The 13,763-nt window shown below is 35.5% G+C and overlaps 1 protein-coding gene across 1 annotated transcript; it reads left to right on the forward strand.

Annotated features, from left to right (window-relative positions):
* Positions 1 to 4,367: 4,367 nt before the first annotated feature.
* LOC125282303 (olfactory receptor 6C6-like) lies at positions 4,368 to 5,333 on the forward strand. Its single transcript, XM_048216849.2, has one exon. It carries the CDS (start codon positions 4,395 to 4,397, stop codon positions 5,331 to 5,333), a length of 939 nt encoding a protein of 312 aa, XP_048072806.2. The 5' UTR covers positions 4,368 to 4,394.
* Positions 5,334 to 13,763: the final 8,430 nt, after the last annotated feature.

The following is a 13,763-nucleotide window of genomic DNA, read 5'->3' on the forward strand; positions in this document are numbered from 1 at the left end:
AGAGAAATCCCTATAAATTCCACCCAAAAACTACTAGAACCAATAAATGAATTCACTAAGACCACAGGATACAAAATCAACAACATACAGAAATCTGTTGTATTTCTATACACCAGCATTGAAGCAACAGAAAGAGAAATTAGAAAACAATCCCAATTACAATTACAGCAAAAATAATAAAATGCCTAGGAACAAATTAAACCAAGGAGGTCAAAGACCTGACTCTGAGAACTGTAAAACACCAATGAAAGAAGTTGAAGATGACGCAACCAATGGCAATGTTCATGGGTTGGAAGAACAAATATTGTTAAAATGTTTATACTACCCAAAGCAATCTAATCATGTAATGCATTCCCTATCAAAATACTAACAGCATGTTTCACAAAACTAAAACGGACAACTCTAAAATTTGTTTTAGATAGGGATGCCACCAAAATCACAAACCCAAATAGTCAAAGCAAGTTGAATAAGAACAAAATTGGAGTTATCACAGTTCCAGACTTCAAGTTATATTACAAAGCTATACTAATCAAAACAGTATGGTACGGGCAGAAAAGTAAACACTTGGATCAATGGAACAGAATAAAAAGCCCAGAAATAAACCCATGGTACAATTACTCTTTGAGAATGGAAGCAAAAATATGCAGTAGGAAGACAGTCTTTTCCACCAATGGAGTTGGGAAAACTGGAAAGGAACATGCAAAAGAATGAAAGTGGACCGCTTTCTTACACTAAACACAAAAATAAATTCAAAATGGATTAAAGACCTAAATGTGACACCTGAAGTCATAAAAATCCTAGAAGAGAGGATAGACAGTAATTTCTCTGACATTGGCTTTAGCAACATTTTTCCTGATATGTTTCCTGAGGCAAGGAAACAAAAACAGAAATAAACTACTGGGACTTCATCAAAACAAAACAAAACAAAACAAAACAAAACAAAACAAAACGAAACAAAACAAAACAAAACAAAAAAAACCAGTTCTGCCCAGAGAAAGAAAACAATCAATAAAACTAAAAGACAATCTACCAAAGGGGAGAAGATATTTGCAAATGCAGATCTGTTAAAGGGTTAGTATCCAAAGTATACACAGAACTTCTACAACTCAACACTTAAAGAAACAAACAATCCAATTAACAGATGGCAGAAGACATGAGCAGATTTTTCTCCAAAGCAGATAACCACATGGCATCAGACACATGAAAAGATGCTCAACATCACTCATCATTAGGCAAATGCAAATCAAAACTACAATGAGATATCATCTCACTCCTGCCAGAATGGCTAAAGTCAAAAACTAAAGAAACAGTAAGTGTTGGTGAGGATGTGGAGAAAAAGGAACCCTTGTGCATTGCTGGTGGAAATGCAAACTGGTGCAGCTACTGTTGAAGACAGTGGGGAGGTTTCCTAAAAACTTAAAAATAGAGCTACCATATATGATCCATTAATTCCACTATTGGGCATTTACCCAAAGAATATGAAAACAGTAATCTGAAAAGATATGTGCACCCCTATGCTTTTGCAGCGCTATTTACAATGGCTAAAATGTAGAAGCAGCTCAAGTGTGCTTGGATAGAAGATGGATAAAGAAGATGTGATATACATATCATATATATATTTATAATACACATATCTATATATATAATGAAATATTACTTAGCCATAAGAAAGAATGAAATCTAGCCATTTGAATCAACATGGATGGATCTAGAGAGTAAAATGCAAAGCAAAATAAGTCAGAGACAGACAAATACCATTTGATTTTGCTCAGATTTGGAATTTAAGTAACAAAACAGTGGGGGGGGGGGGAAGAGAGAGAGGAAAACCAAAAAACATACCTTAAGTATTGAGAACAAAGTAAGTGATGGTTACCATGGGGATGGGTGAAATAGGTGAAGGGAATTAAGATCACACTTACTTGAACAGTACTGTGTAATGTATAGAATTGATGAGTCACTATATTGCACACCTGACACTAATATAACACTGTATGTAGACTATACTGGATTTAAAATTTTAAAAAATATACTTAGAGTCAATTTAAACAGGAAAAAAAAAGGAAAAAAGAGTTCTCAATCAATATTCTTAAAAGTTAAAGAAAGACTACAGAATTTTCCAACTTCAGGGAGACTAAAACATTAAGGTATGAAATTGACATGTAGTTTTTCTCTATAAAGAAATTTTTTACTCACTGATGAAACTTAAATGAAATTGGAGAAGCACATGTTAATAATGTACCAATGTTAATGCCCTGACACTAATGGTTATATCATCCTTATACAGAGGATATTCTTTTTTGTTATAAACACATCCTACGACATTGAATGGAGATGGATCATCAAATGGTGCAGGAATAAAAGATCTTCATGGTTATTTGCTGGTTTTCTTCTTCATATTTTATATTGTTTCAAAATTTAAAAAGTAGTGAAACATTTAAGTACTGCCCTATACCTCCAATTTGGGGCATAGGTCACAAGTTAGTGAAATCCTAACATTGACTGAGGAAGCAAGAGAGACATTTCCTTTTGGGCTAAACCCTCTTCATGTGTAGAAATGGTCATACTGTCCCGGGGCAGTGGAATATCTGAAATTCTTGTTGGCATTAAGTATAGGGTTTAAATTATTTCTAGTTCTCTTTTAGGAGGCTGTTTTGTTTTGCAGTTAAAGAAATTCGGTTTTGTGCTCACTGTAGTTTTTATTTCCTTCCTTTTTTGTTTGTTTTGGTTGTTGTTTTATTTTTCACATAACTGATATTCTTTTTTTTTTTTTTTTTAGATTTTATTTATTTATTTGACAGAGATAGAGACAGCCAGCGAGAGAGAGAACACAAGCAGGGGGAGTGGGAGAGGAAGAAGCAGGCTCTCAGCAGAGGAGCCCGATGCAGGGCTCGATCCCAGGACTCTGGGATCGAGCCCTGAGCCAAAGGCAGACACTTAATAACTGATATTCTTGACATGAATCTCCAGGGGGCATTTCTTTTTCTTTACTTCTTCTTCTTTTTTTAAAATTAATCCCCTGTGTCTCTTATGAGCAAAGTGATAAAACTGTGCCTTTTGTTAATGTACAATTTGAAGCAAGAATTCTTTGTTACAAAATTTGGGTTCCTCTTATATGAGGGATTTCCCAATAGGTCTTCTCATTTACAGCATTACATTTTCATTTAGAATTTTTATGGAGACATTTATCTTCATCTTCATATATAAGAAAGAAGACAGAAAATGAATCTTACCCGGCCAAAAAGAAGATTCTAATTATTTGTAATGTTGGGTCCTGTCATTTTAATGAGTCTCAGTAGAAGTGAAAGTCATTAACTGATGCATCTAATTTCCAGAATGCATGTCTGGTTTTAGAGTCCTTCTGCAGAAAAGCTTTGGAATTAACTTTCCTCTTAAATTATTGAATTTTTTATAATGTTCTAAGAGGGAGAATATTCATCATTTATTTTTGACCCCTGTTTCTACCATATTCCCATAGGGGGAAATCATATGAATGTATCCTAGATATGGTAAGTCACTTAAAATTTGCAATAAATATCTAGGTCATAAATGAAAGCATTCCCACAAGTAAAAGTCAGGTAATATCCACTGACTTTTGAACTGTCATTTACTTTTCTATTTTTCTGTACTTGTAATAGTCAAAGCTTCATGATTAAATGCAACTGATATGAGAAGACTGATATATTTGAAATGAACAAAAAATAATAAGTGAAATAAGGTAAAGGAACACTGGGGAAGTACTGCATTGGGACAAAATAATGGTATATATCAGAATATTTCAGTATAGAGAAAATATGTAACTGTCATTATTTCTATATTTCACAAATTTTTAAGTGTTTTAATGAGGTAAGAATTTTTGAAGAACATTACATATAGACATTGGTATTAATTTTCTGGATGTTATAATAAATTTTTCAATAATTTTTAAGCTATACATAGAAAATACCTTTCAGGTCAAACTTATGTTCTATTTACGACATTGAGACAGAATTCAGCTCATTTGGAAATGATCAGCTAAAATTTAAATGATCTTTCAAGTTCAAAAAGGGAAAAAGAAAAAATTAAATTGTGTTGTTATCATAACTTTAAGCAGTTATGTATCTTTAAGTAGTTAAGTAGCTATGAAATTTTAAGTAGTTAAGTACTATAAAATTAAGTAGTGTTGTTAAGAAGTTGTTGATATCATAGTATCATAACTGTTGCTTAAATGGAACCATCAGTTAGAGTGACCTAGGTTGATATACTTTTAACTATCATCTATCTTATTAAATTGGATCAATTTTTTAAACTTCTTTACATTTCTAACTACTTTTTTCTGTCTGTAGCTTTTGTAAAAATCCTCTTATTTGCAATTCTGAAATTGTTTTGCTGTGTATTTCATAAGACTCAAGTCTGAAATGAGGAATCAGTCAAGAGAGATCGAGTTCGTTCTCCTAGGATTGACTGACGACCCACAACTGCAAATTGTGATTTTTATGTTTCTCCTTCTAAACTATGTGTTGAGTGTGACGGGGAACTTATCCATCATCCTTCTTACCTTGCTGGATCCCCGCCTCAAGACTCCCATGTATTTTTTCCTCCGAAATCTTTCGTTCTTGGAAGCTTCGTTGACAACAGTCTGTATTCCCAGATTCCTGATAAGCATTGTGACTAAAAACAAAATAATTTCCTACAATAGCTGTGCATCTCAGTTATTCTTTTTCCTCTTATTAGAAATTACAGAATTTTACCTACTGGCTGCCATGTCTTTGGACCGTTATGTAGCAATCTGCAAACCCCTACATTACCCCATCATTATGAACAACAAAGTGTGTTACCAACTTCTATTCAGTTCATGGACAGTTGGCTTTCTGCTTTCGTTTCCACCAGTGGCCTCTGGACTGACACTGGACTTCTGTGCTTCCCGAGTAATTGATCATTTCATGTGTGACACTTCCCCTGTGCTGCAGCTTTCCTGCACTGACACTCATTTCCTGGAATTGCTTTCCTTTGTCTTATCTCTTGTAAATCTCCTGGTCACGTTGCTGTTACTGATTCTTTCTTACACATATATTATCAAGACCATTCTAAAGATCCCCTCTGCTCAGAAAAGAACAAAGGCTTTTTCTACTTGTTCTTCTCATATGATTGTAGTCTCCCTTACTTATGGGAGCTGTATCTTTAATTACATAAAGCCAACAGCAAAGGAAAGGGTGACTTTATCCAAAGGTGTAAGTGTTATTTATACCTCGGTTGCCCCTTTATTAAACCCTTTCATTTACAGTCTCAGAAACCAGCAAGTGAAACAAGCCTTCAAGGACACACTCCAAAAGTTTTTCTCTTTTTTCAAAAAATGAAGGCAAATTTAATTTTAAAATCTTGGAGAAAAGAGTAAATAAAACCTTTGACTCATCTTACGAGTTTTCTTAATCTGTCCTTCAAGTAGTTCACCTCATAATATTTTTTTCAACTCACAATATTTTAACCAAACCCTTCAGCACAGAGCATCTTTTCCTTTCCACTTCTCTTTATGATCATAATTCCTTTCAGTGCTACAAGATGAGTCATCTATTAGGTTATCAACACAAATGTGAAGTTTCTTTTATTCTACAAAACATGGTACTGACCCCTCAAAAAATGATTTTAAATAGGTATTCAGCATAAGAATATTATAGAATTATACACACATCAATATAGCAACATGCACTACCATGGGGATTCTAGGAAGGTCTTCAAATGTCACTCAAATGTTTTCAACAAGGCCAGAAAAAAGAGAGGCTTCAAGTCATGAAAAGCTCATATGTTGTAAAATGAAGCAGGACTTTATCTGGTAGGTCTATAGACCTGAGAATTTGGAGTGAATAAGAAGCACATAAACAGTTGGCTTGTCAAAAAACAAATCAGTGTTCTCATTCTTAAAATGTCTTTTCAATTTACTTGGAGTACAGTATAGAAACATGTATGGCAGGTGATTCTAATGCAGGTGTTATTTACGAGAGTTTTCTTTTTTAATATAAAAAACCTATGTGAGCAGATTTTTATTTTATAGACATTGCTATGTTAAATGTATTGAGGATGGTTTTTGGGAGGTTGGAATCTGGGAGATAACTCAGAGGGCCAATATTTTAAGCTAAATGAGTTATTTGAGATTTGAAATGCAATAGTGTCAATGAATCTGAAGCTCCAGGAAATGGTTCCAGAGATATTTAGGAAGACAAAGAGGAATGGTTGGACATTTGGTTATATGGGATCATTGAAAAAATATTTTAAAAAATGATTTGAGGCTCCCTTTGCCTTCCCTTCTGCCCACTCCTGCACGTACTCACTCATACTTTTAATGCTTTTAAAGAAGGAAGTATTATTGGTATCCTGTCAGATAAAAATAAAAATAAAAATGGATCTACAAAGAAATTCATGAAATACAACAAGTTCCATATTGGATATGATATGCTGTCAGAAAAATATGAGTGAAAAAATCCTTAAGGTATTTAATGCTGTAACTCCTACCCATGTGGCCCTTGGGAGAAAGTAATTTAAGCTCAGGTTTGTGTTCTGATTTATTTTACTAGTTTAGGCCAACACTGTTTTTTGTTTTTAAAGGTTTTATTTATTTATTTGAGAGACAGAGAGTGAGAGAGCAGCAGAAGAAGAGGGAGCCTGATGCGGGGCTTGATCCTAGGACCCTGGGATCACGACCTGAGCCAAAGGCAAATGCTTAACTGGCTGAGCCACCCAGACACCCCTTAAGCCAACACTGTTAACGGTCTTCTTTTTTCAGGCAATTACAAGGGAATAAGTTCATGTTATTATATTTCAACCATTCAAAGCTTTCCAATAAGCATTTTAAGAATTACTTGACCCTTATTAGAGTTAGTTTTTATTTTTCTCATTCTTTGGGTTGTCATTTCACTTTCCTGATAGTGTCCTTTGGTCACAAAACTTTTAATTTTGATGAAGTCAAGTTTTTCTATTTTTTAAAATTTTCTTGCTTGTGCTTCTGGTGTCATATTTAAAACATCATTGCTTAATCCAGAGTTGCAAAGATGATACCTGCTGTTTATTCTAAGAACTTTATAGTTTTATATCTTACATTTAGGTCTTTAGTTTCTATTGAGTTAATGTCTGTGTATGGTTTAAGGTAGAGATTAAACTCCACTTTTGCATAAAAATAGTTATGACAACATAATTTGTTGAAAAGCCTATTATTTCCTCATTGAATAATCTTGGCACCTGAGTTAAAAATCAATTGACCATACATGCATGGGTCTATTAGAGACTCTCCTTTCTATTCCTTTGAGCTATTGCTCAATGGCTGTGCCTGTATCACACTGTCTTTCTTGATCACTGTATCTTTGTATTAAGTTTTGAAATTGGAAAATATGACTGTTTCAACTTTGTTCCTCTTTTTCAATATTGTTTTGGCTATTCAGGGTCCCTTGCAATTCCATATGAATTTTAGAGTCAGATTGTTCATTTATGCAAAAAGAGCAGTTGAACATTTAACAAGGATTATTGGGAATTATTACCATCTTAATTAACAATATCAAGTTTACTATCAGATAATATGAGATGTCTTTTCATTTATTTAGGACTTCTTTAGTTTTTTTAAGCTTTGTTATTTTCTTGGATACAATGTTGCACTTGGTTAAATTTACATAAAATAATTCCTACAACTGAATAATAAAAAAGAACAAACAATCAAAAAAATATAGGAAAAGGACTTAAAGGAGATAAAGAAACAGGAAAAAGCACATGAAAGATGCTCAAGAACAGTAGTATTTAGGAAAATGTAAGTCAAAACCACAGTGACATACCACGTTACAGCCCCTAGGACAGTTATGTGTGTGTACGTGTGTGTGCCTGTGCGTGTGTGAGCACATATATGTTGGTTATATAGATCACAAAAAATAGTAAGTGCTGTTGTACAGACAACAAGTGGTGATGTACAGAATTAGGAACCCTCATACGCTGCTGGTGGGAACGTAAAATGTGCAGCCACTAGGAAAAGTTTGGCAGCTCATCAAGACGGTAAATATAGTTACCATATAACCCAGACATTCTACTTCTAGGAATTGACAACATATGTTCACACAAAAACTTCAACACACATTTTCATAGACCCATCATGCATAAGAGTCAACAAGTAGAAACAACCTAAGTAATCTTCAAGTGAAGAATGGATCAACAAAATGTGGTACCCGTATATTTTATTCATTTTCATTTTATTGTGCTTTGCTTGGTTGCACTATGCATAACTGTGTTCCTATAAGTTGAAGGGTTGTGACAATCCTACATCAAGCAAGTCTACTGGTGCCATTTTTCCAATAGCATTTGCTCATCTCTGTATTGCATTGTAGTAATTCTCACAAAATTTCAAGCTTTTTCATCATTATTATACTTGGTATGGTGATCTGTGATCGTGATCTTTGATGTTACAATTGCAATTGTTTTGGGACACATAAGCACTGCCCATATAAGACAGCAGCTATAATCAGCAAATGCTGTGTGTGTTCTGACTGCTCCCCTGACCAGCTGTTCCCCCTTCTCTCTCCTTCTCTTCTGGCCACTCTATTCCTTGACACACACGAATATTGAAATTAGGCTAAGTAATAACCCTAAAGTGGCCTGTAAGTGTTCAAGTAAAAGAAAGAATCACATGTTTCTCACTTTAAATCAAAAACTAGAAATGATTAGGCTTAATGAGGAAGGCATATAAAAAGCCAGGATAGGCCAAAACCTGGTTCTCTTGCAGCCAAATTACAAATACAAAGAAAAAGTTCTTGAAGGAAATTAAAGTGCTACTTTTGTGAAAGACATGAGTGATAAGAAAGGGAAGCAGCCTTATTGCTGATAGGGAGAAATTTTTATTGGTCTGGGTAGAAGGTCAAATCAAGCACAAACTTCCCTTAAGCCAAAGCCTAAACCAGAGCAAGGCCCTAATTCTCCTCCATTCTATGAAGACTGAGAGAGGTGAGGAAGCTACAGAAAAAAAAATCTGAAGCAAGCAGAGATTGGTTCATGAGGTTTAAGGAAAGAGGCCAACTCCATCACACAAAAGTACAAGGTGAAGTAGCAAGGACTGATGGAGCCGCTGAAGTCAGTTATCCAGAAGATCTAGCTACGGTACTCAGTGAAGGTGGCTACACTAAACCACACATTTTCGGTGTAGATGAAGAAGACTTATAGTGGATGAAGATGCCATCTAGGACTTTGATAGCTACAGAAGAGTAGCCAATGCCTGGCTTCAAAGCTTCAAAGGCTAGACTGACTCTCTTGTTAAGGCTAAGGCAGCTAGTGGTTCTAAATTGAAGCCAATGCTCATTGCCCATTCTGAAAGACCTAGGCCTCTTAAAAATTACGCTAAATCTTCTCTGCTGGAGCTCCATAAATGGAATAACAGAGCCTGGATGACAGCACATCTGTTCACATCATGGTTTATAAATATTTTAAGCTCACTGTTGAGATTACTGCTCAGCAAAAGATTCCTTCAAAATACTGTTGTTCATTGACAACAACCTGACCATTCAAGAACTCTGATGGAGATGTACAACACAATTAATGTTGTTCTCATGACTGCTAACACCACCATTCTGCAGCCCATGGATTAAGGGGTAATTCTGACTTTCAAGTCTTATAATTTAGGAAATACAATTCATAAGGCTAGAGATGCCATGGATACTGATTCCTCTGATGGATCTAAGCAAAGTAAATAAAAAATCTTCTAGAAAGGATTTACCACTCCAGACACCATTAAGAACATTTGTGATTCATAGCAAGGGGTCAGAAAGTATCAACATGAACAGGAGTTTGGAAGTCGTTGATTGCAACATACAGTATTTATAAACATGATCAGTTATTGTTCTGTGCAGAAATAATTGAACCCTGGACTTTGGTCGAATTCACTTATAGTATACCAATAATATAATGAACTATATTAGAAATAATGAAAGAGTTAGGGAAGGAAAAGTTTGAGCACCAGATAGAATGTTGAGCAAACTAACAGCAATGATCTCATGCTGAAGCTCTGGAGAATGGTTCAAGAATGTTTAAGACATTGCTATGGATGCAGTGGTGGGTAGAGAGCCTGCTTACAGAGGGACCACAAAGTATTAGAAATGGCAGAGTGCAAAATCCAAACTTTAATGACATGTGCCTGGATTAAAAGTGCTGAGGTGACATAAGGAACTAATCCCAGGAATGCCAGGATACTCTGAGGGTCCCCTAGGTCACAAGAAGAATGGGTGGCACTAAGGTGCTGCACTGTTCCCATGCATGGAACCAAGAAACCAGCAGAGATTGCTGGTGCTGGCTTTTTGCTATAAACTGTGAACTGCTGCGTGGTTGGGAGTCCATGTTCTTGGGATGGGCTGGTGAGCCTGGGAAGACCATCCCCCAGATGAACAGTGCTGGTCCTTCCTAGGGGCATCCCTGAAATTTGGAGTTTTGAAACTTGGTCATGGTTCTGATGGATAGAGGCTCAGACACAGGCAGAGGGAATGCAGAGTTCAGACAGAAACCAGGAAAAAATATAAGGTGATTGATGGCTTTTATGTGAGGGCTCACTGAATACTAGGGGGTGCAAATTTTCAGCTCTGAGGCTAGAGATGAGGGTACAGCCATCTACATCCAACCATCATTGCTGAAAGTCTTCACGGTACGAAACAGCACCACCTAGTCGAGGCCACAGCCCCATACACCAAGCCCCATGTCCTGAGCCCTAGAGATGCATTTCCCCTAAAACAAGTCAGCCTGAGAATCAATGTAGTAGACCTGTCCCCCAGAAGACCAGCACAAAAAACTAGCTCACACCAAGTTTATTGACTATAGAGTGCAAAAAAGCTTTAGCTCTAGGGGAAATAGGCTTGAGCTTTTTAAAAAATTTTTTAACTTTAATTCTTTATTTCTTTTATTTTTATTACTTATTCATTTTTTCTTATATTTTCCAATTCATTTTTCATCTTTTATTAACTCTTTAAATATTTATATATAACCATTTCATATATAGATTTTATTTTTTGTCTACCTTTATCTTATTTTATGTTTTATTTTGGGATTTAGGTTCTTTTAACAAGAAATCTAGTTTATTTGGGGTTTTCTTGTTTTATGCCTTTGTTTTTCTTGGTTTTGCGGGGTTTTTTTCTTTGTTTTTGTTTTTTGTTTCATTTTGTTTGTTCGTTTTAATTGTTCTTTTTCCTCTTTTCTTTTCTTGATAAAATGAGGAGACAGAGGAATTCAACTAAAAAGAAAGAACACGAGGTAGAACTCACACCCAGGGATTTAATCAATACAGACTAAATAGGATGTCTGAATTAGAATTGAAAACAATGATTATAAGGATATAAGCTGGGCTTGAAAAAAGCTCAGAAGACACTAGAGAGTCCCTAAATACAGAGATAAAAGAACTAAAATTTAGTCAGGCCAAAATTAAAAATAAAACAACCAAGATGTAAACACAAATGGAGGGCATGGAGAGGAGAATGGATGAAGTGGAGGAGCAAATCAGTGATACAGAAGATAGAATTATAGAAAATAATGAAGCCAAAAAGAAGAGGGAAAGAAAGGTAATGGACCATAAAGGTAGACTTAGGGAATACAGCGACTTAGTGAAACATAATAACATTCATATCAGAGGAATCCCAGAAGACAAAGAGAGAGATAAAGGGGGAGAAGGTTTTTTTGAGGAATTTATTGCTGAAAACGTCACTAATCTGGGGAAGGACAGAGACATCAAAATCCAAGAAGTACAGAGAACTTCCATTAAATTCAACAAAAGCCAGCCATCATTAAGGCATATCATAGTCAAATTCATGAAATACACAGATAAGGAAAGAAACCTGGAAACAACAAGGGAAAAAAGATCCTTATCCTACAAGGGGAGACAGATCAGGTTCTCAGTGGATCTGTTCACAGACATTTGGCAGGCCAGAAAAGAGTGAAAGGAAATATACAACGTGCTGAATGGGAAAAACCTGAAGCCAAGAATTCTTTATCCAGCAAGGCTGTCATTCAGAATAGGATAGGTAAAGAATTTTCCAGGCAAAAACTAAAGGTAGTCATAAAAACTAAACCAGCCTTGCAAGAAATTTTAAGAGGGACTCTTTGAATGGAGAAAAAAATACCAAAAGCAACAAAGACTAGAAAGGACTAAAAAACATCACCAGAAATACCAACTCTACAGGTAACACAACTGTACGAAATTCATAACTTTCAATAATCACCCTGAATATAAATGGACTAAATGCTCCAATCAAAAGACATACGGTACCAGAATGGATTAAAAAAAAATCCATCTTTATGCTTCCTACAAGAGACTCATTTTAGACCTAAAGAAACCTGCAGATTGAAAGTGAGGAGATGGAGAACAATCTATGATGCAAATGGATGTCAAAAGAAAGCTGGAGTAGCCATACTTACATCAGACAAACTAGATCTCAAAATAAAGACTGTAATAATAGATGAAGAGGGCATTATACCAAAATTAAGAGTCTAAGTATCAAAAAGGTCTAACAATTGTAAATATTTTGCTCCCGACTTGGGAGCACTAAATATATAAATTAATTAATAACAAACATAAAGAGCCTCATTGATGATAATACAAAAATAGTAGGAGACTTTATCACCCACTTACAACAAGGGATAGATCATCTAAGCAGCAAATCAACAAGTAAACAGTGACTTTGAATAACACACTGGACCAGATGGACTTAACAGATATATTCAGAACGTTTCATCCTAAAGCAGCAGAGTACACATTCTTCTCGAATGCACATAGGACATTCTCCAGAAGAGATCACATACTTGCTGACAAATCAGCCTTCAACAAGTACAAAAAGATTGAGATCCTACCATGCATATTTTCAGACCACAGCACTGTGAAACTGGAAGTCAACCACAAGAAAACATTTGGAAAGAACTCAATTACATGGAAGTTAAAGAACATCCTAGAAAAAAATGAATGGGTCAACCAGGAAATAAAAGATGAATTTTAAAAATACACAGGGGTCACCTGGGTGACTCAGTCCGTTGAGCATCCAACTGTTGATTTCATCTAAGATCATGATCTCAGGATCCTGGGATCAAGACCCAAGTCAGGCTCCATGCTCAGCAGGGAGTCTGCTTGAGGATTCCCTCCCTCTCACTCTGCCCCTGCCCCCCACTTGAAATAAATGTTTAAAAAAAATACATGGAAGCAAATGAAATTGAAAGCACGACAGCCCAAACCCTTTAGGATGCAGCAAAAGCAGTCCTAACAGGGAAGTGTACTGCAGTACAGGCCTATCTCAAGAAGCTAGAAAAGTCTCACTATGTCACCTTACACCTAAAGGAGCTAAAAAAAAGGAACAGCAAATAATGCCTAAAGGCAGCAGAAGGGAGATAATATAGATTAGAGCAGAAATAAATATATAAAAACAAACAAGAAAGCCATGAAACTAAAGAGCTGGTTTTTTTGAAAGAATTGATAAAATTGATAAACTGCTAGCCAGACTTACCAAAAAGAAAAGAGAAAGGACCCAAATAGATATGAATGATAAAGGAGAGATCACAACCAACACCACAGAAATACAAACAATTATAAGAGAATACTATGAAAAAATATAGGCCAACAAACTGGGTATCCTGGAAGAAATGGACAAATTTGTGAAAGTGCACACACACACACACACACACAATGGAATATGACTCAGCTATAAAAAGGATAAGATCTTGCCATTTACAGCAACTTTCATGAACATAGAGGATACTATGCGAAGTGAAATATACCAGATAGAGAAAGACAAATACCAGAT

The sequence above is a fragment of the Ursus arctos genome, unplaced genomic scaffold, assembly GCF_023065955.2.
Source record: "Ursus arctos isolate Adak ecotype North America unplaced genomic scaffold, UrsArc2.0 scaffold_26, whole genome shotgun sequence".
Classification (NCBI taxonomy): Eukaryota; Metazoa; Chordata; class Mammalia; order Carnivora; family Ursidae; genus Ursus; species Ursus arctos.